At 36.1% G+C, this 26,292-nt stretch overlaps 1 protein-coding gene across 2 annotated transcripts in view; it reads left to right on the forward strand.

The window, feature by feature from the left end:
• Window positions 1-26,292, forward strand: part of cntnap2a (contactin associated protein 2a) — a 386,613-nt gene that overhangs the window by 230,287 nt on the left and 130,034 nt on the right. For both annotated transcript variants that reach the window (XM_079862570.1, XM_079862571.1), the window contains exons 11-13: window positions 4,745-4,851; window positions 6,322-6,441; window positions 8,126-8,326. In XM_079862570.1, the coding sequence (XP_079718696.1) occupies window positions 4,745-4,851; window positions 6,322-6,441; window positions 8,126-8,326 (428 nt within the window). The remainder of the gene's footprint in view (window positions 1-4,744; window positions 4,852-6,321; window positions 6,442-8,125; window positions 8,327-26,292) is intronic.

The raw sequence follows: 26,292 nt of genomic DNA on the forward strand, positions 1-26,292 counted from the left end.
AGTCTTTACTGTGGTGTTTATTTATGTTTTTGAGATTATGGTTTCTACTGCAATACATTTAGTTGTAAGTCCCCTCAGGGGAAAATCTTTTCCTGTATTAGATCAGGCTAGATACCGACTCCAAATGGAGTGAACTGTAATAATAGAGGAGGCAAGAGACTGTTGAACGCTTTCCCTGTGTGTTTTTCCGTCAGCGTAATGATGCTTTCCTGGCAAAGCTCCACAGTGCCAGCACAGTGAGGAGCAAACTCATTATGTGGGATCGAAAGGGGGGCCACCCGCTCACTACGCCATTGATTTTATGTTCACTTTCATCAGGCCAGGTGATGCACTATCAATCTCCTTTACCAAACGTGTCCCTGTGTTTGACATGTAAAAGAATATTCCATATCCTCCCACCAGGAAGACACTAAAAAACACAACCTTGCAGTTAGATATAGCTCAAATCACATCCTCTCCTTCTGCGGGAGATTTTTTTTCTCACCCCTACAGTATTTCACACACATCAATTTCTCTCACATCAAGCTATTTCACGCATAAGCTGTTCTGCCGAACTTCTAGAGGCCTTCTTAGAATGTGACTCATTCTAAATATCTGTGCAAAACGTTTGACGTAATGGCGTGTCGAGTCGGGGGTCTGAAAGGGTGAGATGGGAAGAGAGGGGTCTAATCTGCGCCCATCTCTGAGATGCTGATTGGTGTCTCACACCAACAAGTCTAATCTGACAGAGGCACTTTAAGCCACGTGCTTTCGCTGTTCATAATGGTTGCATTAGAAAACTGTCACTTTCCATTACAAAAGCACAGCTAGGGATGTAAACAGCCAGGAAAAACGATGCTCCGGTCTCCAGGGTTGGGGAAGCTTCTTTGAAACTGTAATTTGTTATGGTACTTGAACTGCAGTCAAGGTACTCTTTTGAAAAAGGAGCCAAATTACAGTTCACCCAAAAATGAAAATTCTTTAATCAAGATTTCAACTCAATCTTATGTCGTTCCAAAACCCGTAAGACTTTCATTCATGTTCAAAACAAAAATGAAGATATTTTGGGCACACTTATAGTGAGAATTGGACCCTAAAGTGTGACCAAAATATCTTCATTTGTGTTTTGAACATGAATGAAAGTCTTACGGGTTTTGGAACGACATACATTATTAATTTATATATTATATATTACAGGGCCGGCCGGAGTGGGGCCACTTTTCAGCCCGGGAGTTTCAGGCCCAAGACCGGCCCACTTTTTCCATGGTGGAATTCCAAATTAGCACTTTTTCCAAATTGGATAAATGAAGCAACAGTTATAGTATAATGAGAGATTTATAAGCTATTTTTTGTAGGCCGGTCATTTTTGACCGGGAACACAAAAGGTGACGGTGTTAAATAGGGTTAAATAACTTTAATTCATATTGTTTACTCTGGTATCCTCTCTACCTGTCCCTGTAGTCATTATGGCCTCCTCATTTTCAGCGGGGGACTGGCTTATCTGCTAAAAATAATTAAGAGGTAATTTTACTGCATACACAGATCAAGCTTTAGTTTTGTTATCAATATTAAATTGCATAATATTTGCAAAGACTATGAATCGCCATGTATTGGGTGATACAAAAAGGCTAATATTTGAATAAAATTTTATATTTTGCTTGTGGAATAGGTTGACAACGCTACAACGGTATTAGCCGAATAATTACGTTGCAGCGTTGCTAATGCTAATCATTACTAGGCCTATCTCTCTTTACCTGTTGCCACTTGTGTTTGTCCTCTTGAAAATAAATCTGTAAGCTTGGCACATTTGGCAGCATCCTCCTCCAATGCCTTTTTTTCAACCTGGCTTTTTCAGCCCCTCCTGGCCTCTTCCTCCCATCCATCCTCCCTGACATGTACCGTTATTGTAGGGCCGTCCCAGCTATCGGTAGGCGGTGCCGCGGTAGCCTACCTGAGAAAACGTTTTGGAAAAGACGTGCTATGGACCCAACCAACTCTATGGGAGGGGAGGGGAGAACTCCCTCTCAAGGTACAAGCCATGCAGAGGCTGCGCGCTGCAGTGTCAGAATTCGGAACGTCTGTAGCCTGATGTAACTCAAAAGTGAGGCGGCCCACCGGGAATTCTCCCGATTCTCCCGATTACCCACCCTGGGCCTGATATATTTTTACTTTATATTTAATTTAGGCAACAGAAGTTCAACGGAACTTAAGCTACTTAAGGGTGCACTATTTTTAAATATGTAACTATCCAATATTAAAATTAGTAATTTAATCAGAGTTGTTTTTTCTAGTTTTTTTTATTTTTATAAAAGAGATTTCAAAAGAATCTTAATTAGAGTGACTGCATTAAACTTGAATGGATACATTTATACTAAATACAACTTTAGTGTAGATCCAAAAATGTAGAGATGAAAAGCAACTTTTAACTGAATATAAATAATATGATATTAATATTTTACTTTTATTTTTTGTTTAAAAAATCTAAGTTTCCCAGTGATGCATGTGAGAGAGGAATGTTTAGAATGAATCAGTTTACTAGAATGAATCAGGCTTTCCACTTTTGCATAAGAGAGTGAATGTTTATGAAATGATTCAGTCAAATGAATAAAATTGATCAGTGATGCATGCTAGAGATGAATGTTTAGAATGAATCCGTTTACTAGAATGAATCAGACTTTCCACTGTTGCATAAGAGAGTGAATGTTTATGAAACGATTCACTCAAATGAATCAAATTTCCGAATGGCACACGTGAGAGAGGAATGTTTGGGATTAATCATTTACTAGAATAAAGCTTTTCAATATTAAATAAAAGAAAAATGTATAGGGTAAACTGGTTCAGTAGAATAGTTTTTCTTTCGTCAATAAGACATTTCCTAAACACAAACATGCGCACATTTACTTTTGCACTCTTTATCGTTCCTTGGAAAATTGTGATGGAAATCTGTGGGAAGCTAAGTGACCATGAAACAGGAAATGCTTGTTCAGGCTCACTGCTCTGCATTCTCCAGCTCTCTGTTTGGAAAGGAACAATAGTAAAATGTTTGTAACTTTCTGTTTCGTGAGAGCTCAGCTATTACCAAGGCTCTTTTCGAATCTATTACCAAGAAGCTTTTACCAAGGTCTTATCTCCCAGTGACAGTACCTGTCGACTCGGACTTCATTTTTATTATTGGACTGAGTCATCAGTGACCACAAATTTCCAGGGACTGTTCAGTGGCAGGAGTTTGATTAATGAACAGCGTAAACTCTATCTGTTCCTTTCTCCTCTAGGCACAGATGGCCAATGAGGTAACCTAATTAATCGACACATGTCATCCTATACAAAAACTACAGTTTGGCAGCATAGTACGACAATAACTGTGTTGAAGAACTTGTCAGACTTAAGGTTCATTGTCAGTGGCATTGTCACAGCTCTTCCTATGAGACATCAGCCTATAATGAGTATTAGCTCCAAGGGGATTGTTCATTTCATTTCATTTCATACCACATTTTGCCGTGTTAATGGATTTGACGTGCATTTGGCAGGACTCTATGAGGAGCTGCGGAAGTGGACAGCTAGTGTTCAGCATCATTTTTTGCACAGAATGAGCGCCACATCACCAGATTTCAGTTTTGATCCTTGGCCAATTGAAAACACCTCTGAAGATGACTGTTTCTTAATTAAGTTCAGGAGAAAGTCAGTGAAGCCGTTAATTGATTTAACTTTAGCTTTAATTACGATTTTAGTTGAGAATATAAGATAAAAGATGCTGGCAAATCTGCACGGCTTGAAAACAACTTTGTGTGTGTGCGATTGCCATGTGGAAATTGCATACTCTTTACTGTCGATGAGATGCTAAGAGATAGTCTCTTGTTGTTATAGGTTTTTTTTGGGGGGGGGGGGGGGGGGATTTAATGCTGTCGACATAAAATTATTCTTGGTGAAATTTGTAGTATATAATTTCTTTATATTCTGATATTATAAATATATGTCAGATCTCTGTAATTTTTTTATTTTAATGTTTAAATTTCTCTCAATTTGATCTGTTTTACAGTTTTGTACCTTACCAGTTACCACAGTGTTGTTATTGTAAATTTCTTAAACATATAAAAAAAATGTTTTCATTAATTTAATTAAGGCTAGGAATATAAAAAACAAGAGCAAAATAAAATCACTAAACATAAACTACAATTTAAATAAAAAAAATAAAAATATAAAAAATAAAAGCTAATTCAAACTATTAATAACTTATATAATATTATATAAATAATAATAAAATAGTACTGCTGTGCTGGACCATTGATGGTAACTATTTTTTTCACCCTATAAAGTGTCCATTTGATTGTTTGTCTTTTTCCCATTTGTCCATTTTTTTTTTTTTTTTTTTCATCTGTGTATAGCAAATCAAAATAAACAAGTGTTAAAAGTGAATTAGTATATATGTATGATTTTTGTACAAAAGCTGTTTTTACCATTGTCACATTAAGACATTCATAAAGTAAATGACTCATTGTCATCCTCTTCAAAACTTTCTCTGTTTTCAACTGAGCTGGCAATCAGTAATGTGTTTCAATGAGTGCTCATATCAAATGTTATAAAAAAAAAAAAAAAACTGTTGGAAAACAATTGTTCTTCTATTTAAAACAGCACAGTGGATGGGAAGAGAACTTTAGACTTTTTTTCCCTTTAACTTGAAAATGCAGCAAAATGAGTTGAAATGATCAAAGATTGTAGTCTAGCATTTAAATGTGTAATTGTGATCTGTACCTTTTCTTTTTTTCAGATGTATGCCAAACCACTGTGAACATGGAGGCAGATGCAGTCAGACCTGGGACGGCTTCACTTGCACCTGTGATGGGACGGGGTACACCGGAGCCACGTGTCACACATGTAAGAATGTGTGTTTAGGTGTATCTTTTTTATGGATATGTGTGCAACTGTGCGTATGTGTTTCTGGCTTATTGCTGGTTGTTTATTCTGATACATGTCATGCTTTCTAAGAAATAAAGGGTTATGTTGTGTAAACCTCAGCATGTGTGCAGAACTTACAAAAATAGAACAAAGAATGACATTATATTTTCTGTGAAATAAAGCAAAAAGGAGAATGGGAAACACACAAGAGGAACATCATTCTGTTTAACTAACATCTAGAAGACCTTTCTGAGAAATGTCAAGGTTCAGTGTAACAGTATTTGCTTTCTCTGTATTTGCTTTTGCCTATGAATTAGATGTTAAATATGTTGATGGCTTCTTGTTTCCACTGCTTTTGTAGCAGCTGAAACACAAAATAAAAAAATGTTCAGTTTGTTACCAGGTTTAAATTATATTTTGAAATACCAACTGAAATGGAAGGACAGGAGACTTGAATCGGCATTGATTTCAGTAGAATTTGGCGTTAGCATGTTGCTAAGCTAATGATGCGTTTTATGTATGATGAAATATTTGCATTGAGAATTTTTCAAGATTGAATGTAAGTGCAGTTCTCTCGCCACATGCATAATTGATCCATATTTGATTGATGCAATTGCTCTAGAATTTGGCCAAAACAAGGTTTCTTTCAAATTTAAGTCGCCTACCGTTCAGAATGACCTTCAGATACTGTATGGAGTGACACCAACTACGACTCCTTCAAACGCTCACTTGGTTTTGAGACAGAGCTATTGATTCATATGAAACGTCTGTTGTATCCTCTATGTAGTCTGTTTGGGATCAGTTCTAACAGAAATAGTTGACTGAAACTTATTTAGGACCCCAGGGATTAGATGGAGAGGAGAAGAGACTAGAAGTTACAAAGCTGCAATATGAAAGATGTTGAACCCCGTTGAGCTACTTCCCTCAAACCTCTCCGTATACAAAAAAAAAAAAAATTGGTCAATAGTCAAGCTTGCAAAAAGTATAAACATTTATTTTTTAAAACTACTCCATATATTGCACAGGGAAGCTGCTATTTCTGTCATTCAATATTTATTAACTAAGTAGGCTACTTTCTATTTAGTTCATGCTTTTCTTTCTGAGTTTGGTTAGTGGGATAGTTACCTTGCGTTTGTTCTGGATGTACTATGGTGATATTGTCAGATTACAATCTGCAATGCATAATGTGTGCAGAATTGGTATTTTAATTTCACACTTAATTCTAATCAGTTTTCCATCAGTAGTCCACACAGCCCAGTTTTGGCGAAAGTTAATATAAAAGGAAAATATTATCTTATTTGCTTTAATTAAGATTTGGAGGTGAACCTCCAAAAATGTTAAATTATAATTATAATGTATGATTTGAATTAATGAAGTTAATAAAGAAATTCGAATAAAAATGTTAATAATATTTAATAAAGCTGTTTTGCTTTTATTTATTTATTCCAGCTGTATATGAGCAGTCTTGTGAGGCCTACAAGCATTTGGGAAGATCATCTGATGCCTACTGGATTGACCCTGATGGAAGCGGACCGTTAGGGCCTTTTAAAGTCATCTGCAACATGACAGGTAAAATGTCCGATTTTTTTTTTTTTTTTTGTGGCTTACCATTGCACTATGAATCCAGGAAGCCCATCGGTTGCACTTGATTAATAAATCAAGCCTTTAGTGTTTATGTTTTCGAGAACCCCACTGTTCCCAAGCTTCTGAGTCAGGTTCCTAAAACACACTATCGCTTCCCAAGACAGTATTTTATTTCAGCATCTCAGCCCATTTGTTTCCAAGAATATATTTCATCAATCTATGTCCACATCATCCCACTGATCCAAAAATAAATAAATAAAACAAAATGGCACTCACAGGACTTAAAATGTTATCATTTCAGGACAGGAACTCTAGTCATCTCAGAGCATTGGAAATCCTTGAGCGGACACGGTAGAGAGCAAAAATCATTCTGAAAAGAAAGTGTCTGTCAATTTCTGAAATATATGTTCATTTAGCAGCCTTTGAAGTGTAAATCTTGTGATTCTTTAAGGTGGGAAGTAGAGATTATGGTTACAGTATAAGGTGGATTAAAAAATATATAAACAACAAAATGTGTTTTTATTTAGAATTTTTTTTTTATTTATTTTTTTATTAAGACTCATTCAATAAAACTTGAATAGGTAGATTATTAGCCATAAAAAAACTATTTACACTTGCACACATGGATCCAGAATGTGTGAAATCAGTTTGTAATTAAGTATTTACTGGTTACTTTAAAGGAGAACTCCGGTAAGTTTTAACATTGAGCTAATTTTTTTGTACATTTGGAGTGCTGTCAATACAGAGAACAACGACAAAAATCGGTGTTGCCTACACCGAGTTATTCTATTTTTAAAATTTGCACCCTGTTGACTTCAATGGGGCAAGTTTTAAACCTGCTTTTAGCCTCTTAACATCCTTGATGTGTCATTACAAGTGCACAGAAAATGTGAGTGATTCCTTCAGAGTGAACACAAGTGAATCTGACTGCAGTAGATGTGAAAGATATGTATAAAAATAATGTTATTTAAGCCAGCGCAAATACCTGTGTTTACATCCTGTTTTCGGTTGAAGTCCAAAGTAGTCGATTGACGAGTTCACGCGCATAGGTTTAGTTACCTATGAACTCGCGTGATCATAGGTACACACCCCGATTTTTGTCGTTGTTCTCTGTATTGACAGCACTCCAAATGTACAAAAAAATGAGCTCAATGTTAAAATTGACCGGAGTTCTCCTTTAATGAGAAAATCTCTTCTTGATTTAAAGAAAAAGTTCAAGAAAAACTTCTTGAATTTAAAAAGTTAAGAAAAACATTAACTTTTTTCTTTAAAAATAAATAAAAGTGGAAACTTATCCACTCAAGTATATATTTTGCACTTTTTGTTGGACCAAATTTTGACACAATATTGAGGCATAATTATTTATTATGAATTATTACCAATGCAGTGGTCTGAAAACCTATGGCAAACCTTTGACAAAAATCGTATGGCTCGCCGATTTTCTCACCTTTCACCAGCAAATGATCATTAAAAACTTAGGCACATCATTCAGACACATCAGATCAGTTTACTGCAGAAACAATTACAATTCCTTCGTTGTACTGTACAGCCTACCGAAGTTCAGAGAAGTCAAGTTACAGTAATATGTCAAGTCGTTCCAACCAAATCTCGCAGTGTCTTTCCTGTGTCAGTTTACCTTTTTATGCCCATTACTGTATCCGTGTTTCAGAGGACAAGGTGTGGACGACTGTGGTGAATAACCTCCCAGCACAGACAGCAGTGACTGGCTCCAGCCGGGAGAGGCGGACGGTGTTACAGCTGAACTACAGTGCCTCTATGGAGCAGGTCACAGCGATAACCAACAGCGCTGAGCACTGCGAGCAGCACGTAGCCTACGCCTGCCGAATGTCACGCCTACTCAACACACCAGGTACACAGAATGTGTGTGTGTGTGTGTGTGTGTGTGTGCTTTGCAGTATATAGATTCTTATAGGGACTTGTTCAAGTTCAAGTTCAAGTTCAATTTATTTGTCAATTCTTACTCTATGTACAGAACATTAAGAGGATTGAAATTCCGTTTCCCTCAGACCCATGGTGTTAAAGGGACTGAGAGGAGCCGCTGCGTGTGCACGCGCCGCCATTTTCCTACATTTCCTTCTTGTGGGGTGATAGAAGGTTATCTAAAACCTTAAATTAAAGAAAGTATAATTTTATCTAACTGTAGTGATAGTTCTTGCTGTAACAAATGAGGGTCAAGTGTCTTGATAACCGGGTAATCTGATGGTAGAATAGGAATGCAACCTTAATAGCCCCTCAGTGGTTGATGCCGATGCACTCTTCGCTGCTCTCAGTTTGAACCCACTTATTTTTGGTGGTTTTCCCAGTTGTTAAACTGCAAGAATAGTACAGAACCACCTCAGAATGTTGTTTTTTGTTATAACTGCTCGGTTTCAGGAGTATTATTACGGCATTTGCTCACTGTCTGTGAGTTTGTGTGGGCTAACAGCTGGACTTAAAAACTAATTAGTGCTAAATTAAATGCAGAAATTGCTATAGAAATAATTTAGTTCAATCCTAAACACATTTTTGAAACATTTGTCCTGGTTAACGTGTGGGCGTGTAAGTTTCACTTGCTGATATTTCCATGTCACTTGCTAATTAGCCGTTTACGAAAATTGAAATTGACGAGTTGTTAATGGAGGCTGAAAAATTGGCAAAAGGATAAAGTGTAAGAAGTAAACTAAAATGGAATGAAAAGAGGTCTGTTCTCAAGTAAAACTCTTCGTGCATCTGGGAAAAAAAAAAGTAGGGCTGTCAATTTAATTTAGTACAATTCAGCATATATGCTAATAAGAATATATTAAGCATATTTAAGTACAATCATTTAGCTAATCAAGATAACTAATTAAGTATATAATTGTCACAAACATTCAGTTTATTTTGATCTTAGTTTCATTTCCAGCTTTTGAAGTTTGTTATTTTTAGTTACATGTGTTTCTTTGTTCAGTTTCCCGCCACTCTAACAGTTGTCTTTGTAATTAATTTGATCTGCACAGGTGTTCATCATTATTACCCTCATTTGCTTGGTTTAAGTGGCTCTCTTTTCAGTGTTCTGTTGTCCGTTCTCGTCAATGCATCAGTTGTATTTCTTCGTCAGTATTTGTTGGATTACCTTCTGAGTTTGTTAACCTAATCGTCATCGTCTGCTTCTACAACTATGTGTGACAGAAATAGCAAATATGTACAACATTTGGGATAAGATTTAATAAAAACAATAAAAAATTGAACGATAAATTAAATAATTTAATTCATAAATTAATAGTTTTACCATCACAGGAATAAATGACATTTTAAAAATGATCAAATAAATGCAACCTTGGTGAGCATAAGAAAATTGGTACCGACCCCAAATCTTTGTGCGGTAGTGTATATACTGTATGACATATGCACATTATCCAGAATGCTGACCGCAGTTTTTCTTACTCTTTTCTCTCTTATATAGCGCTTCAGTCCTCCTTTCCTTCACCTCTGCAGCTTGTAATCATTCACCTTCTCTCTTATTTATTTGTACTTCCATGCTCTGCCAGTCTTTGCCACTCTCCCCTGGCACTCTCGCGACCCATTTTCTGATTACAGTCTGCAATAACAATTTGCAGCATGGCTGATGCTAATCTAATAATGAGCATGAAGCACAGGGAAGGCTGCTATACACATTCTTAATGCTAATCTGACGTTGGAAAAAGCCTCTGCCCTTATTGTAGACTCTGCCCTCTGGGGTTCTCTCGCACTACATGTTTGACTATATACCATCTGTTAAATTAGTCATGAACAGAAAATCACTCTCAGTCCACTCTATCTATACATATCAATGCAGAGTCTCACTTGCCTCACTGGATGTGCAGAAACTAGCAGTAGGCTATGTTCACACTGTCAGCTTTTGGGATTGAAAAACAAATTAACTTACAGGTTTTAGTCTCAAAATGTCCCGTTCAAACAGCAACTTGGATGTCTCGAATAGTGTCTGTATGAACATGCAACAGGGGGTCAAGCCCATATTCTCTTACCAGTAACCATTGCGAGAGTGACCAAAGTAATCTCAAAGATGGAACAGTCCATAAAACTGAAAAGTCTGATCACTTTTGACACACAAGAGTCCAGTCGAGCCGCATGTTCATCAGTCAAATCTTCATTGACCGACAGCAGTTTTTAAATCTGCGTAGAGAGCGCGGCATTTAGAACACATACGCACGTAGAACACAAAACTGAGTAGAGCAGCTCTGGTGGAGAACAGTGACTGGATCTAAAACCTTCAGATGCTGCAGGTTACTGAAAGTACAGACAGCAAAACAACACACAAAAACCTGTAACACACGGTAGACACGTGTTTGTGCAGCTCAGAGCCGCTCTCTCGCACTGTATGACTGACAGACAACCAGTTGTCCAGTCCTTTTTTCTTTCACACGGCGCATTATCTGAGAATGGTTGTGAGTCCTGAGAATTTACGTGTGGGAGTTCGGTTATACACTCACCTAAAGGATTATTAGGAACACCATACTAATACTGTGTTTGACCCCCTTTCGCCTTCAGAACTGCCTTAATTCTACGTGGCATTGATTCAACAAGGTGCTGAAAGCATTCTTTAGAAATGTTGGCCCATATTGATAGGATAGCATCTTGCAGTTGATGGAGATTTGTGGGATGCACATCCAGGGCACGAAGCTCCCGTTCCACCACATCCCAAAGATGCTCTATTGGGTTGAGATCTGGTGACTGTGGGGGCCATTTTAGTACAGTGAACTCATTGTCATGTTCAAGAAACCAATTTGAAATGATTCGAGCTTGGTGACATGGTGCATTATCCTGCTGGAAGTAGCCATCAGAGGATGGGTACATGGTGGTCATAAAGGGATGGACATGGTCAGAAACAATGCTCAGGTAGGCCGTGGCATTTAAACGATGCCCAATTGGCACTAAGGGGCCTAAAGTGTGCCAAGAAAACATCCCCCACACCATTACACCACCACCACCAGCCTGCACAGTGGTAACAAGGCATGATGGATCCATGTTCTCATTCTGTTTAGGCCAAATTCTGACTCTACCATCTGAATGTCTCAACAGAAATCGAGACTCATCAGACCAGGCAACATTTTTCCAGTCTTACTTATTACAACAAGTAGCAATCTGGTGCCATAATGTTTAATAAAGTGGTGCCATAATGTTTGTTACCAGACCATAGTGGTTCCATAATGTTTAATAAGCACCAACATGTTATACTTATTTTTAAGTATAACATGTTGGTGCTTTATTAAACATTATGGAAATATATTGAAATTTATATATTTATAATTTTCTCTCTGAAAATCTCATACACTTTCCCTGAATATTTAAGTGCCATACAATTGTAATAGTCATTTGACACAGTGCTGGCAAAAATAAGTGTTTGATTTTACAATGACTGGGTCTTGAGTGGCGCCAGTGCGACCACTAACAAATTTTAGTCACACACTAGCACGAAAAAAGGTTGCAAAATGCCACCATTTACTTGTAGTCTGGAGCCCTGAACATTGGATCTTTAATGGCAAATTGGGGCTATTTATAGAATGTGCTTAGTGGGAAACTCACAGACATATGAGGGCTACTAAGTGCCCACAAGCCCCATGTTGGAGTCTCACATACAGGACTGACAACCGTATTCTGCTGCTGTGTGAACGTGGCCATTACAGTAGTTCACTGGAATCAACAAGCAAATTAACATGTCATGCTGAACAAAGCATTTTATTTCTCACTGTTAGTATGTTAGTAATAAAAATAAAATACAAAATAGATAAATGGAGTAAATAAACAACAAAGCATATGTTTCATGTAAAGATATGCTTAAAAATCTATTTACTTATAGTTATTTTAAGTATGTGTTATTGACTATACAAAACTTACTTTAGTAATTTCTGTATAGTAGTTAATTGAAATAAATGTAATAATTTTTATTATTATATTATATTATTATTATTAATTATATTTTATAATGTAATTTTTCTGTGTAAAGCATTTCACTAACCTTTTAAAAATTAAATACTTTGTAATATATTATAATAATTAATATAATATAATAACATATTTTAAGTACTAATATATTTTAATATACTTTTTATATATTTTATAAAAAAAATATTAATAATAATAATTATTATTATTATTATTATTATTATTATTATTATTAGATTAGAGTTTATTGTCATTCACAGTAGGTGTACAGTACAAAAATGATGATAACAATATGATTATGATAACAAAGAAAAATGAAGTACCAAAAGACAGTTGGGATTTGGGGGTCAGGGAAAGATATACATGCACTATGAGAATAAAATTAAATATAATACTGCTCACCAGAGTCTTGTGGTCTGAAAACTACTTGTCTGAATACCTCTCCTTGATAATAACATATTTGTTGAGTATGTGCATGAAGTGGGAGTGTATGAGACTTTGCATGATGAGATTTACTGAGTAGTTTGTTTGACCGTGTTGTGTAGTGGATGGCAATTCTGCTGTCTGGCCTTCATTAATCTTTACTGAAGGAAAGTCAGTGCTTTATGCACTGTGTTGACAAACCTACAACCCTTTGAGTGTTTGTCTGCCCCCTTGTGTGTATTAATGCATGACAGCACAGTTTTCTAGTTTTACATGATTTTATTTGCTTGATTGACCCGTTTAAATGTTTCCAAATAACTTTGTTTATTTTATAATGGCCAGACAATATCACATTTTGTGGGATCGGTGTTGGTAATCGCAGCAATTACAGGACAAGTGCTCAGCCAGTCAACATATTGACAGAGCATATGCTCAGTAGATGAGCATTAGTGCAGAGTTGTGCTGTGTCCATGTCATTCACAAGTGCCATGCCCTATTCATTTTGAATGTATTAACTCATAATAAATTAAAATATGTGTAATATGTTTTATTATGTATTTGTACCATACAACATACAAATACATAATAAAACATCTTAAAATATTACAAATATTTGGTAAGACTTTACAAAGAGGTTTCATTTTATAACATTAGTTAACTACATTGCTTAAGATGAACTAACAATGAACAATGCTTACACAGAATTGATTAATCTTAGCTAATGTTAATCTCAACATTTACGAATACATTTTTTAAGATCAACAGTTGTATCTGTTAACATTAGTTAATGGACTGGGAACTAACATGAATATAAACATTTTTATTAATTAAACTAAAAGGTTAATAAATGCTTTAAACTATATCTCTCATTGTTAGTTTATGCAGTAGATATTTTTTTAACAAATAAGACCTTATTTTAAAGTGTTACCATATATTTTTAATAATAGCATATAGTAATATAATAATAGCATATCATTAATTAATTAATGATTAATTATATATATTATTTAAAATAAATATGATAAAATATATAATATATTTAATTTTATGTTTTATTTACAAGTAGAAATGAGTAGTTTATTAGTCCAATAAAGTGTTTTCTTTTTCTAGTTATATCTTGTTATGTCATGGAAGGACCATATAGACAATATCATTAATACAGTGAGGAAAATAAGTATTTGAACACCCTGCTATTTTGCAAGTTCTCCCACTTAGAAATCATGGAGGGGTCTGAATTTGCCATTATAGGTGCATGTCCACTGTGAGAGACATAATAAAAAATAAAAAAATCCAGAAATCACAATGTTTTTTTAACTATTTATTTGTATGATACAGCTGCAAATAAGTATTTGAACACCTGAGAAAATCAATGTTAATATTTGGTACAGTAGCCTTTGTTTGCAATTACAGAGGTCAAACGTTTCCTGTAGTTTTTCACCAGGTTTGCACACACTGCAGGAGGGATTTTGGCCCACTCCTCCACACAGATCTTCTCTAGATCAGTCAGGTTTCTGGGCTGTCGCTGAGAAACACGGAGTTTGAGCTCCCTCCAAAGATTCTCTATTGGGTTTAGGTCTGGAGACTGGCTAGGCCACGCCAGAACCTTGATATGCTTCTTACAGAGCCACTCCTTGGTTATCCTGGCTGTGTGCTTCGGGTCATTGTCATGTTGGAAGACCCAGCCTCGACCCATCTTCAATGCTCTAACTGAGGGAAGGAGGTTGTTCCCCAAAATCTCGCAATACATGGCCCCGGTCATCCTCTCCTTAATACAGTGCAGTTGCCCTGTCCCATGTGCAGAAAAACACCCCCAAAGCATGATGCTACCACCCCCATGCTTCACAGTAGGGATGGTGTTCTTGGGATGGTACTCATCATTCTTCTTCCTCCAAACACGTTTAGTGGAATTATGACCAAAAAGTTCTATTTTGGTCTCATCTGACCACATGACTTTCTCCCATGACTCCTCTGGATCATCCAAATGGTCATTGGCAAACTTAAGACGGGCCTTGACATGTGCTGGTTTAACCTGTTAAGCTGCAACCCCACTTTTGAAAAATCCCCAGAAATGACATACCCAAACTGAAACAGATACAGTTCATGAACCCTTTGCACTAAAAGCACAAGTATGATCTCATTTGAAAGCTGACACCTGGTAGTTTATTGTAAATGTAGAATTAATTATTGTCATAATGATTTTTTTTTTTTTAAATAGCTTCAAAGTTTTGTAAAGTTATTAGAATTTTTTTTTGATGAAACATATTAATGAAAATAAAATTGAAGTTGGCACTGGAGCAATCTAGAAATGCACTACAGCTAAAGCCACATGTCTAAACATTTTATATTTAAAATATGAAGATAATAAGTCTAAAACTCTGTATTTAGTTAAATGTTTTTCAAGATCATGTCATGACTTTATTTTGATTAGGCTACTCTAAAAATGCTACTGATGTTTAGTCGTCTTCTAAGCATCCATTCAGACTTTTGTCTCTATTGTTTTGTGGTGCAAACGAGCCCCATTCAGTCTCAGTCTCCCCCTGCACACATTCACACCTCTCCAGACTGGTTATGGCTCGAAATATGCATTTCTTTTGTCTGCATTATAGTTACTAACGACTGGCTATTCACAGCCTATTCATAGGGTTTCAATCCCTAATTTCTTTTATCAAAGTTCTCACTTCACATTTGAAGTGCACTAAATAGTGGTCAAATGCACTAAAACATATCAGTAAGCATTCTTATTTAGAACAAAATTCATAAAAGAATAACCCCTGGTGGCAGGTGCACCTGGGCTAGCTAGCATGTTAGCTTAGCACACCATCAATACATGACCATTTATGAGATTAAAACCATGTTTGTGCTCCAAACTTACTTCATAATGCAATCGAGTGTTTTAAATAATCTTCTGTGATATAATTTGGCTTCAGATAAAAAAAAAATCAGACAGAAAACATTATTTATAGTTTTATGCACGATGATAAAGTCTATATCGATTAGCATTACATTATAAATATAATCTATTATTATAAAAATACCTGGCATGGCTTGAAGAACACAGGCAAATCAAATATCATAGCAAACATGTTTATTGTCTTCAAAACATGCATATTACAGCGGGATCTCTGTAGCTTTGTGTGTAGCAGTGACGTCCTGGAATGTCACATGATTATGGCTCTTCTTCATGTCCCATATATGGATTATTTTTTGTGCATATAGCTCCCTCAGGCTATTGGTATGAATTGAAAACACTGCACATCTCAGTAAGAAGCGATCATAATGATTACATCGACGCATTTGGGTATAAATTCAATAAATATTATTCCTGTCTTTAGAAATATGACGTGAATCTATGAGAATATATCAATATTTCTCCAAGTTTCCACATTTTTGAGCTAAAAGCCCTGAAGGACGTTGTTTTGTGTATCGCTGTCATGACGACAGCACGGGAGTTTTTTATGAATGAAAGCGGCTGACGTGCATAATTCATATTAAAGGTATCGACTCATTTTTTCATTTCATAACTCCTGACACAAATTAAGACATAACTGTCACTATAAGTTTCTCAGAATACAATAGTGGTCAAATACTGAAACTTGAGTATTATATCTTTTTAATGATGTATAGTTTGTCAAGGTATAACATTAAATCTGATAGTAACTTTGAACTATATAAATAAAAAAACGCTTCAGTGCGCCCACGCACTGGTGAAGCTTAACAGGTTAAGCAGGGGAACCTTCCGTGCCATGCATGATTTCAAACCATGACGTCTTAGTGTTACCAACAGTAACCTTGGAAACGGTGGTCCGAGCTCTTTTCAGGTCATTGACCAGCTCCTCCCGTGTCATTCTGGGCTGATTTCTCACCTTTCTTAGGATCATTGAGACCCCACGAGGTGAGATCTTGCATGGAGCCCCAGTCCGAGGGAGATTGACAGTCATGTTTAGCTTCTTCCATTTTCTAATGATTGCTCCAACAGTGGACCTTTTTTCACCAAGCTGCTTGGCAATTTCCCCATAGCCCTTTCCAGCCTTGTGGAGGTGTACAATTTTGTCTCTAGTGTCTTTGGACAGCTCTTTGGTCTTGGCCATGTTAGTAGTTGGATTCTTACTGATTGTATGGGGTGGACAGGTGTCTTTATGCAGCTAACGACCTCAAACAGGTGCATCTAATTTAGGATAATAAATGGAGTGGAGGTGGACATTTTAAAGGCAGACTAACAGGTCTTTGAGGGTCAGAATTCTAGCTGATAGACAGGTGTTCAAATACTTATTTGCAGCTGTATCATACAAATAAATAGTTAAAAAATCATATGTTGTGATTTCTGGATTTTTTTTTTTTAGATTATGTCTCTCACAGTGGACATGCCCCTACGATGACAATTTCAGACCCCTCCATGATTTCCAAGTGGGAGAACTTGCAAAATAGCAGGGTGTTCAAATACTTATTTTCCTCACTGTAAATCAGTGCAGAGAATTTATTTTCTTTGCCGGCTGAGGTCTTTTGAAGCAAGAAAACTTCTTTTTTTTTATCATTTTTCATGTCTGTTATAATGAGTGTTTTGCAGTACTGTATGGTACACGAGTTTGTCTGTCAGTTTAAAAACAAAGTTGTTGAACCAACTAAAAATCTGTTCTAATTCTGGGTCAGCCACTTCAAAAAGCATACGAGTTATCTTGTCATAAGAACCTTGTAAGGTTGGCCAACAATATTGTCTCGGATCCAAATTGTGTTGTGTAATGAATTTGTCCCAAGATACAATCGAATTAGATTAAAGCATTGATTTGTGCATCAAGCTGTATTAGAATTGAATTAGTTACATACAAATTTAATCAATAAACTGTTTTTTTTTTTTTTTTTTTTTTGTGACTGTAAAGGTTTTGTTTTTGTAATATGGTTTTGTATTTGTGAATTCACTTTTTGTAACGCAAGACCAATTTCAAACTATAATCTAACTATACTTTATTCTGATAATAAAGCTTTATCACATCATATATATATCATATATAAGGCACAAGGTGAACCAGGACTCCCGCTGGTGCCTTATCAAAAACAATAGGTGCATGTTGCCCCTGCATGTCACAGAATCTGAATCATCCCTTTAGACGGTTTGTGCTCAGACGCATATGAACAGACCGTGGAGGAGAAAACTATTTCCCAAAATATGCTTTCTAAATTGACTGTCAGGTTTCATCAAATTATGGAGGGCTGGCATTCTGCGACCAAATGAAGCGTTAAATCAGAATTGCATCCAGGGTGCATTAAGTTTGGTAATTGGGAAGTTAAACTGTAATTGTCCTAATTTCTTGATGCCTTCAACCCTCTCATGAATGAGCCTTCAGGTTGTTCTCTTGCAGCTTCACATTGTCTGTGCCGTCCTCAGCGTCCTCGGGCCTCTTGACCTCCATTAGCTCAACATTGTGGACGGAGTTGAGAGATGTCTGCCGTACATGTCCGTTTGTCATCCCTTCCTATTACGGCACGATCAACAGTGACGTTTTGTTTATTCCTCGGCCCCTACAGAGGGACCTGAGGTCCATTTGTATTTAAATTGTTCTCTTTACAGCTAATTTAACCACCTTCCACTATGATTAGGCCTTGGCTGTCACACAAAGGAAATTGAATGTGATGATGATGAATTGAGAAAAGTGTTTTTGTTTAGTTTTTTGTCCAGTTATGATAAACAGACAGTATATTGTCAGCTGGAGGCTGTGGCTGATTGTATGAGCAGAGCATATAAATAAGAGCAGACAGTGAGCCGTGAAGCATCAGGGGGCTCTGTGTCTGTGATGTCCACACAATTAAAAGCTTTCGTTTTCTTGATCAGCAGGCAAATCTGAAAGACATGAGCTGAGTGCTAGTCTTCAGAAAACATCTCACTTTCAGTGCTCTGCGTCTGTGCTGTGACAGTATTGAAATAAACATTGTAAAAAAAAATTATCTGCATTTGAAAATGCTTTAGATTTCCTCAACCAAACATTACTTGTATTGTTTTCTTCTGAAAGTCGAGACACTTTTGGCATTTGGATATTCTTTGCTAGAAATTTTTTTTTTTTTCAATTGTTTAACCACTTAAATCGCCTGGTAGCTTTATTCGTAAGTTCATATACTGTACAGTGGGGATCAACAAGTATGAGTTCGGCAGCAGAAATATTATTTATCATTTTTTCTAATTTAATACAATGTAAACCTATAAATATAAAAAAATTATGAATTAGCAATTTGTGGTTTTGTTTAAATATTTATTTTTATGTGATTAAATATTTAATTGTGTAGACATACATTACAGACATATGCAGTATATGTATACAGTATATTCTCTTTGAAAGATGTCTCGTACTGTATGATCACCCAGGCTGCGTTAATTTGATAAAAACTTACATTAAAAACAGTAATACTGTGAAAATGTATTAAATTACTGTTTTCTATTTAAAAATGTAATTTATTCATGTGAAGGCGAAGCTGAAATTTCAGCAGCCATTGCTCCAGTCTACAGTGTCACATGATCCTTCAGAAATCATTTTAACATGCTGATAGGAAGTTCAAAAGATCAGCATTTATTTAAAATAGATTTTTTATATATATATAAATGACTTTACTGTGACTTTTGATCAGCTTAATTTGTCTTTGCTGAAAAAAAAGTGTCAATTTCTTTCAAAATGTGTGTGTGCTTGTGTATATGTATCTATGTCTATAGATATATAGTTATAAAACACACAGACTGCTAATTTAATCTGCATTTACTCATAGGGCATAACTGAACATGAATGCTCTGTGTATCCCTTGAATACCCTGCATTCTCTGCTGTGATATTCTTTCTGTATTCTGGTCTTATCGGTAGGAGAGTTGTAGATCCTCTCAAGACATAAAGATTTTATAGCAGAATGTAATGTAGGAAACCGCAAAGGGCAGCCTTTAGAATTAATAACAAGACACTGGGCCAGAGTAGGAAACGGAGAGAGAGTCGTGCATCTTTTCTCAAATTCAAATCACTCTTGCAATTTTCCCATCTACAAATCATCCAGAAAACCCAAGTGTAAAGCAGTTTTTTTTTTTTTTTTTTTTTTTTCAGTTCAAGCAAACTTGGTTGTCAAGATATACTGCTCAATCAAATTGTTTCAGTTTCAGGATTTTAGAAAAAACAAACCCACCGTCAATGTATCAAAATGTCATACATTTTTATGAAAAGAGCAATTTAAGGACTAGTTCACCCATGCCATCAAAGTTACAAATCAAAGTTCAACTTACTGATTTGGTGATCTGGTTGTGGCAGTACTTGAGTGAAAGACTATATACTATATACATATTATTTTATTCTTTTTAAGAGGTAGTTTTTGGAGGATAAAAACAAAATGAAGGTGAGTAAATGATGACCGATATTTCCGACTGTGGTGTTTGCTTAGCACAAAAACATGCTTTTACTAACTTGTAAGAAAAGTGTTAACCCTGCCTTTCAAAACTATATTATTGCTTACAGTGAAGTTAAGCGCGGCACTACATTTATCATTAATAATTGTTTCTGTTGTTGCTATCAGAATAAATGGCTTCTGTTATTAGTTAATTCATCATATTTATTTTCGCTGTTGACCTTAAATGTTTGCTTGCTGGTCCGTGTATTAAGGAAAAAGTGTTGGTCTTAAAATGTTGTGCTTTTATGTGCTTCCTGGTCTTTGTACAAGTATATGAAGATAAATTATGTTGCATAAACGTTCTATCAGAGTAACCAGTGCATGTCCTCACCACACAGTTTAAAACCACATTAAAATGCAGACTGTCTTTTGTGCTTATTATTAGAGGTGCTCAGACAGCTCATTGCCATGACACTCTTAAACTGAAATTGACGTCATTTGGTTTACCCTACATGAACCCAAACGTTTGCCCTTTGACCGCCAGACTATTCATATTGTGAAAGATATGCAGAGAAACAGCTCAAATGCATAATGAGATGCAAAGTAAGCCGGCGTTCTGTCAGTGTGAGAACAGACAAAGCTCTTTAGCTGAAAATGAACCAAAATGTTTCTGTTGGTCTGTAATGTTTCAGTTATGGGTGTAATTATAGTTTTATTCATGGTGAGAGGTGAAATGCTAAGAATTTGCTACATGGATTTTGTAAATAATGTTTTTGAATGTCAAAGTGAATGTTGATTTAAGTGCACTCATTTGTTGAGTAATTTTATATCTTGATTTTATTTTTTACTCCAAGTGTCAATGGAACCTTAATTATGGCCTGGAAGGACAAAGCTCATATTCAGTGGCCCCAAAAAGCATTTGTTTTCCAACGCAGTGATATTCAGACCACTGTTTATGTGGGCCAATGTCACTGTTTCACACAAGATTTTCCTTTTAGAATTTGAAAGAACCACAGCTCTGTATATCACTATTTGCATATGACACCAATAATCTGATATTAGCATATGATATTAGCATTTACCGTGACAGAAAGAGCGTGATTAAACTTCATTTCCCAAAACAGACCCAAATATTCCTCTCTAGATCGCATTGTTCTGGTGCAACCTTTAGCAAATGTTAACTAGACCTGAGCGATGTTTGTTTTGTCGTGAAGCGATCCTATTTACAGATGAGTCAACAGTACTGTGCTATTGGCTTCAACTTTGCTTCAGTGCCATGTAAATAAATTTAGCATTCAAAAGTGCCCTCGTCCCACGTGAGACCCGGTGACAGATTTAGAGGAAGTTTAATTAGGAAAAGGATCCTCGGGAGTGTGGCTAAAGTACTTTTTCTGTCAAAAATGAGTTTTCAGTTTTAAGTTCAGCTAAATTTTAGACCTAAATCTATGAACAAGTAAGGCACCGTTATGAACTTTTTTAAAGTTCCCCTGTATTTAATAATTGTATCCCTTTAAACTAATTTTTGATCACCAAAATGACAAATTTAAACGTTTATTCCTTGATTTTTTTTTTTACTCTACACCCTTTCCTCATTTAGTATGTGCGGTATATATGCAAATTAGCCCCGCCCCCACTCACTCACACCAGTTCAGAGATCCACTCGTTGACGATCAAACGTTGATGTGATTGGTTACAAGGTAGCTTGTGACGTCAGAAAATACAGCGATTTCAAACCGCGTTTTTGAGACTGTCTTTGGTTCACTGCAGTTTTAAGGAGAAAATACTCAGCAATGGTGTTGACTGATGAATTTGCACATGGTTTTTCTTAAAGCACATTAAAAACACCACATAGACATTTAAACAATATATCGTACTGCATTAACGATTGGATTTTTTGTTTCATCTTCTGAATGTTGGACTGAGTCTATGGGCATATTCTGTGTGATGTTAAACCACGCAAGATACATCACATTTAACTCATTTAACATAATAGGAGCTGCCTTGATGTTATTATTGAGGACATGATGTTTGATGCCTTATTAGCATGCATGTTGTATATATCAGATATAATAGAAATTGATTCAATTCCTGGCTTGTACGAGCTTATTAGAAACCTGGAGGTTTGTGTGGATCTTTAAATGGAGATCTTACTCAGAGTTAATGAGTTAAAGTACACGTCTTGTGCACTCAGTCATTCACACCGTGAAATACGGCCTATTACTATTTGCATATATTAATGCATCATTAAGTTCAATAATGTAGTCATATGTTTTATTGACACCGTCATATGTCATTTCTCAGCCTGCGTTTGTGCATGACTGGAATGGCTTAAATCTTTATGCCTACTTTTTCAGATTGAAGTAAATGAGAAATTTGTTAAGTCACATTATCTTTTTCTCTCCCCCTTACAAAACATACAAGCTACATTTTCTGTCAGTCTTCAGAATGTATGCTTTCCAGACAAGCTGTGCATTTATCAATGCCACAGTTGCAGTAAAAAAAAAAAAGATCCTGAGCCTAGTGCACAGTCCATGGTTATGTGACAGCCGTCTGCGTGTTATATCTGTGAGCAGAAATTAAAATTTAGTCGTGACAATGGGATGGACTTTACCCAGGATGCAGTCTGCCTCCCATGGCAGCAATAGCAGGAAAACAGTGTCCAAGAGGAAGGTGCAGTTAATTGCACTGGGCAGCCACGCCACAGTTTGCCTCATGTGCTCCAGATGGTTCAGGACAACACAAGCTGCTTCATTATCAACATGCTCAGCCCTGTTTGTGCCTGCTGGCACGAGGGGTTCATGGATTGCTTATGCTTTAAATTAGGGGCGCATTTCAGGAAAATGGCCTGTCCTCTACCTTTCCCAGTTCTGATAGTAATGCATTTGCATGTAGACATAAACTTTAAAGGTGATGATACAAGGGGCAACTTTTTTGAGCAATGTTGCTGGGCAATGTTGCCGTCAACGGGCAACCAGGTGAGACACAGGGCCCACGACCGATCTAAAGTATTTAGATTGAAATTTGTTGCCCATTCTCAATAGGAAAGTGCCCAAGCAACATTGCCTGGCAACTTTGCTCAAAAAAGTTGCCCTGTGTATCATTACCTTTACAACATTTATTAATCTAGGTTAATGTTAATTTAATTAACATTGGTTAATGAATTATGAACAAATATGAATTGAAAATTAACAATTGTAGGGTACAGTATATTACAGTATAGGGTTAATTAATGCTATAGGAAAGCTCTGTTAACTGCTAGTTCATCATACTTATAAACAATTAACTGATGTTGAATTTAATTAATTTAACCTTTTTGTAGTGTTACCATAAAAGTTACAAATGATTGTTATTATAACTATAGATTTTAATTATTTGAAATACATTTTATATAATTAATATAGTAAAAAAAATGCCTGTTTAAAAGCATAATTTATTGATTAATTAATTGAATGATTGATCAATCATTCAATCACTTGTAAATCTACATCTTCAATCTTCTTAATATTTTTGTGGGAGCTGATTTTTTTTTTTTTTTTTTTTCAGATACATTGAAGAGTCTTCACTCTATCTCTATCAATTTATTGTATATGCTGAATAAAAGTATTCATTTCTTTATTTAAAAAAAACTTACTGACCCCAAATTTTTGAATGGTATGGATTCCCCTCTGTGATGGAAAACCTGGGGAAAAAAATCTAATTAGAACTGGAAATGGCACTTTTGCGATTGTGTTCAGTTTTTCATATTGCTCTACATGGAATTCAATAACCATAAGTAACAGGAAAAGCCTTGTAAAAATTATAGAAATTCATTGCTCAAGTACATGGAAACAGAGCTTAGTTCATAGCCTTGCTTTCCCATTCTGACAGTGATGTGCAAAGAGACTTGGCATTCTCTGCTTAAAATACAAAATGTCCATTCCGTACACTTAGGAAATAAAAACAGAATTATTCTCAGTGATTTTGGAAAATGTCTCGGAAAATGCAGGTTGACGTGGTTGTAGGTTTGTGCGTGTAGACGATCTTTACACTCTGCTGATATCACATCCTGATCCTCACTTCCTGAGAGATACAAACTGCTGTACATCCCTGTGATCTGAGAAAACCACATGGCTGCGAGTCCATGAAATATTTAACATAAAGTAATGCATTTATATTATTTTAGATAGGATAGTAAGTCTAATCTTTGAAAAAGAAAGTGACATGTGAAGGCCAAGTAACTCATACTCAGAATTTGACCTCTGTATTAAATTCTTCCAAATTAGTGCACACACATTAGGAGTAATGAGTAGTGTACACACACACACACACACCACACACACACACACAGCAGTAGGCAGCCATTTTGCTGTGGCACCCGGGGAGCGATTGGGGGTTAGGTGCCTTGCTTAAGGACACCTCAGTCATCGAACCTGCAACCTTCAGATAACCAGTCTGACTCTCTAACCATTAGTCCAAAAATTAGTCCTTTTTTTTCTTTTCTTTAGATAACATCAAAGAAAAGGAACATTAAAGAAAACATAAAAGTGTCTGGGTGAAAAGGGAACGCTGGCACGTCTGGCTGCCGCTCCTCTATGGAAGCGGATTAGTCTCAAATATAATTTACGCAAAAAACATGATTCACACATGCGTAGACAATTTCACATGCATGAAACCTAATTCACGTACACACAAAAAAAATTTCACGTGCGTGAAAAATATATATATTCACAAAAAGCAATTCACATTCGCAAAATAAAATTATATATTCATAAAATACACTTCACAAATGCAAAACACAATTCGTAGATGTACAACTGTGCACAAAAACCTTTGAGTGTTTAAAATGTTCAAGTTTATCCTTGAATGTGAATGTGCAAATCGTCATTCACATGTGAATCGCCTTGAGTGTGTGTGTGTGTGTGTGTGTGTGTGTGTGTGTGTGTGTGTGTGAGTTGGTATTTATCACGTTGTGGGGACAAGAATCTGTTTACACAGTCACGTAATGGGGACCTCTTGCGTTGTGGGGACCAAAAATCAGGTCCCCATAAGGATGACCCATTGAATTGAATAGAGGAACTATTCTGAAGGTGCTGGGCGGAGTTTCAGCATTGGCCCATAACACACGATTATGAGGTAGTGTGAGTGTGTGAAGTGTGTGCTCAGCTGCGCCCCCAAACATTTTTGGCTGGTAATGCACTCACTTCTCCACACACACATTTTCCAATTATGGTTGAGTACCGCCCACTTCCGGGTCCTCATAAGGAAGGAATTCAACAACAACTTGAAAATATAAGTATTAAATTGATACTGTACACGGAAGACAAAGAAGAAGATTATTTACTGGAGATGCCAACTAAGGATCTAAACTTCTGCAGAGGATAAAAGTGAAGCTCAAGGTACGTTAAGCACATATGTATGAAACCAGTTAGGTTAATTAGATTAGGCAGCGGGCTAACGTTAGCTGCTAGCTAGTTAGTGCTAATTGTTGAGGCTAAGTGTGGCCTGACGTGTTTTTGTGTTTTTCCAATAAGCGATCACAAAATCATACAATGTAATGTTAAGTACTTCATTTCAACTGAAAAGTGTCGTCAGGTGTTTAGTCTGATTGATTGCTAATGAAGGAATTGGGTTATTAAGTCTGTTTCTGTCTAGTTCGCGTGCTGGACAGTAGATTATTTTCTACTTTAAATTAAAGGTAATGTTATGTTTTATTACTTGTCAGGACAGGGTGAGGGGGAGGAATATCACACTTGTGTTTGACTTTTAGTATTGATATCGTTAACAGAGCAATTAAGTAACGTTAGGCAAAAATAAAAACACTGAAATGGTAAGTAGCTTTAAATGAATAAACTTTGTTTTAATTATGACAGTAACTTAAAATAAACTGGGGTTTGTATGGCGAGATCGTTCAAAAGAGTAGTTAGGTTAAGAGCCAAATAAGTAGTTAATTGTCAAGGCTACCTGGGATTATATAGATGTTGGTTTTGTGAGAGATTAGAGCCTAAGTGAAAATGTTGAGTTTATGCCCTCAAGGCTAGTAAGTTAGTCAATAAATGTGATATCCTTGAGTTCTGATTTCTTGTCTTACATTGATACATACGATATCATTGTAATGCAGTGTTACATTACAATAACATTCTTATCTACTTATTGAACATGCTAGTTT

This window comes from Squalius cephalus, assembly GCF_949319135.1.
Source record: "Squalius cephalus genome assembly, chromosome: 25".
Classification (NCBI taxonomy): Eukaryota; Metazoa; Chordata; class Actinopteri; order Cypriniformes; family Leuciscidae; genus Squalius; species Squalius cephalus.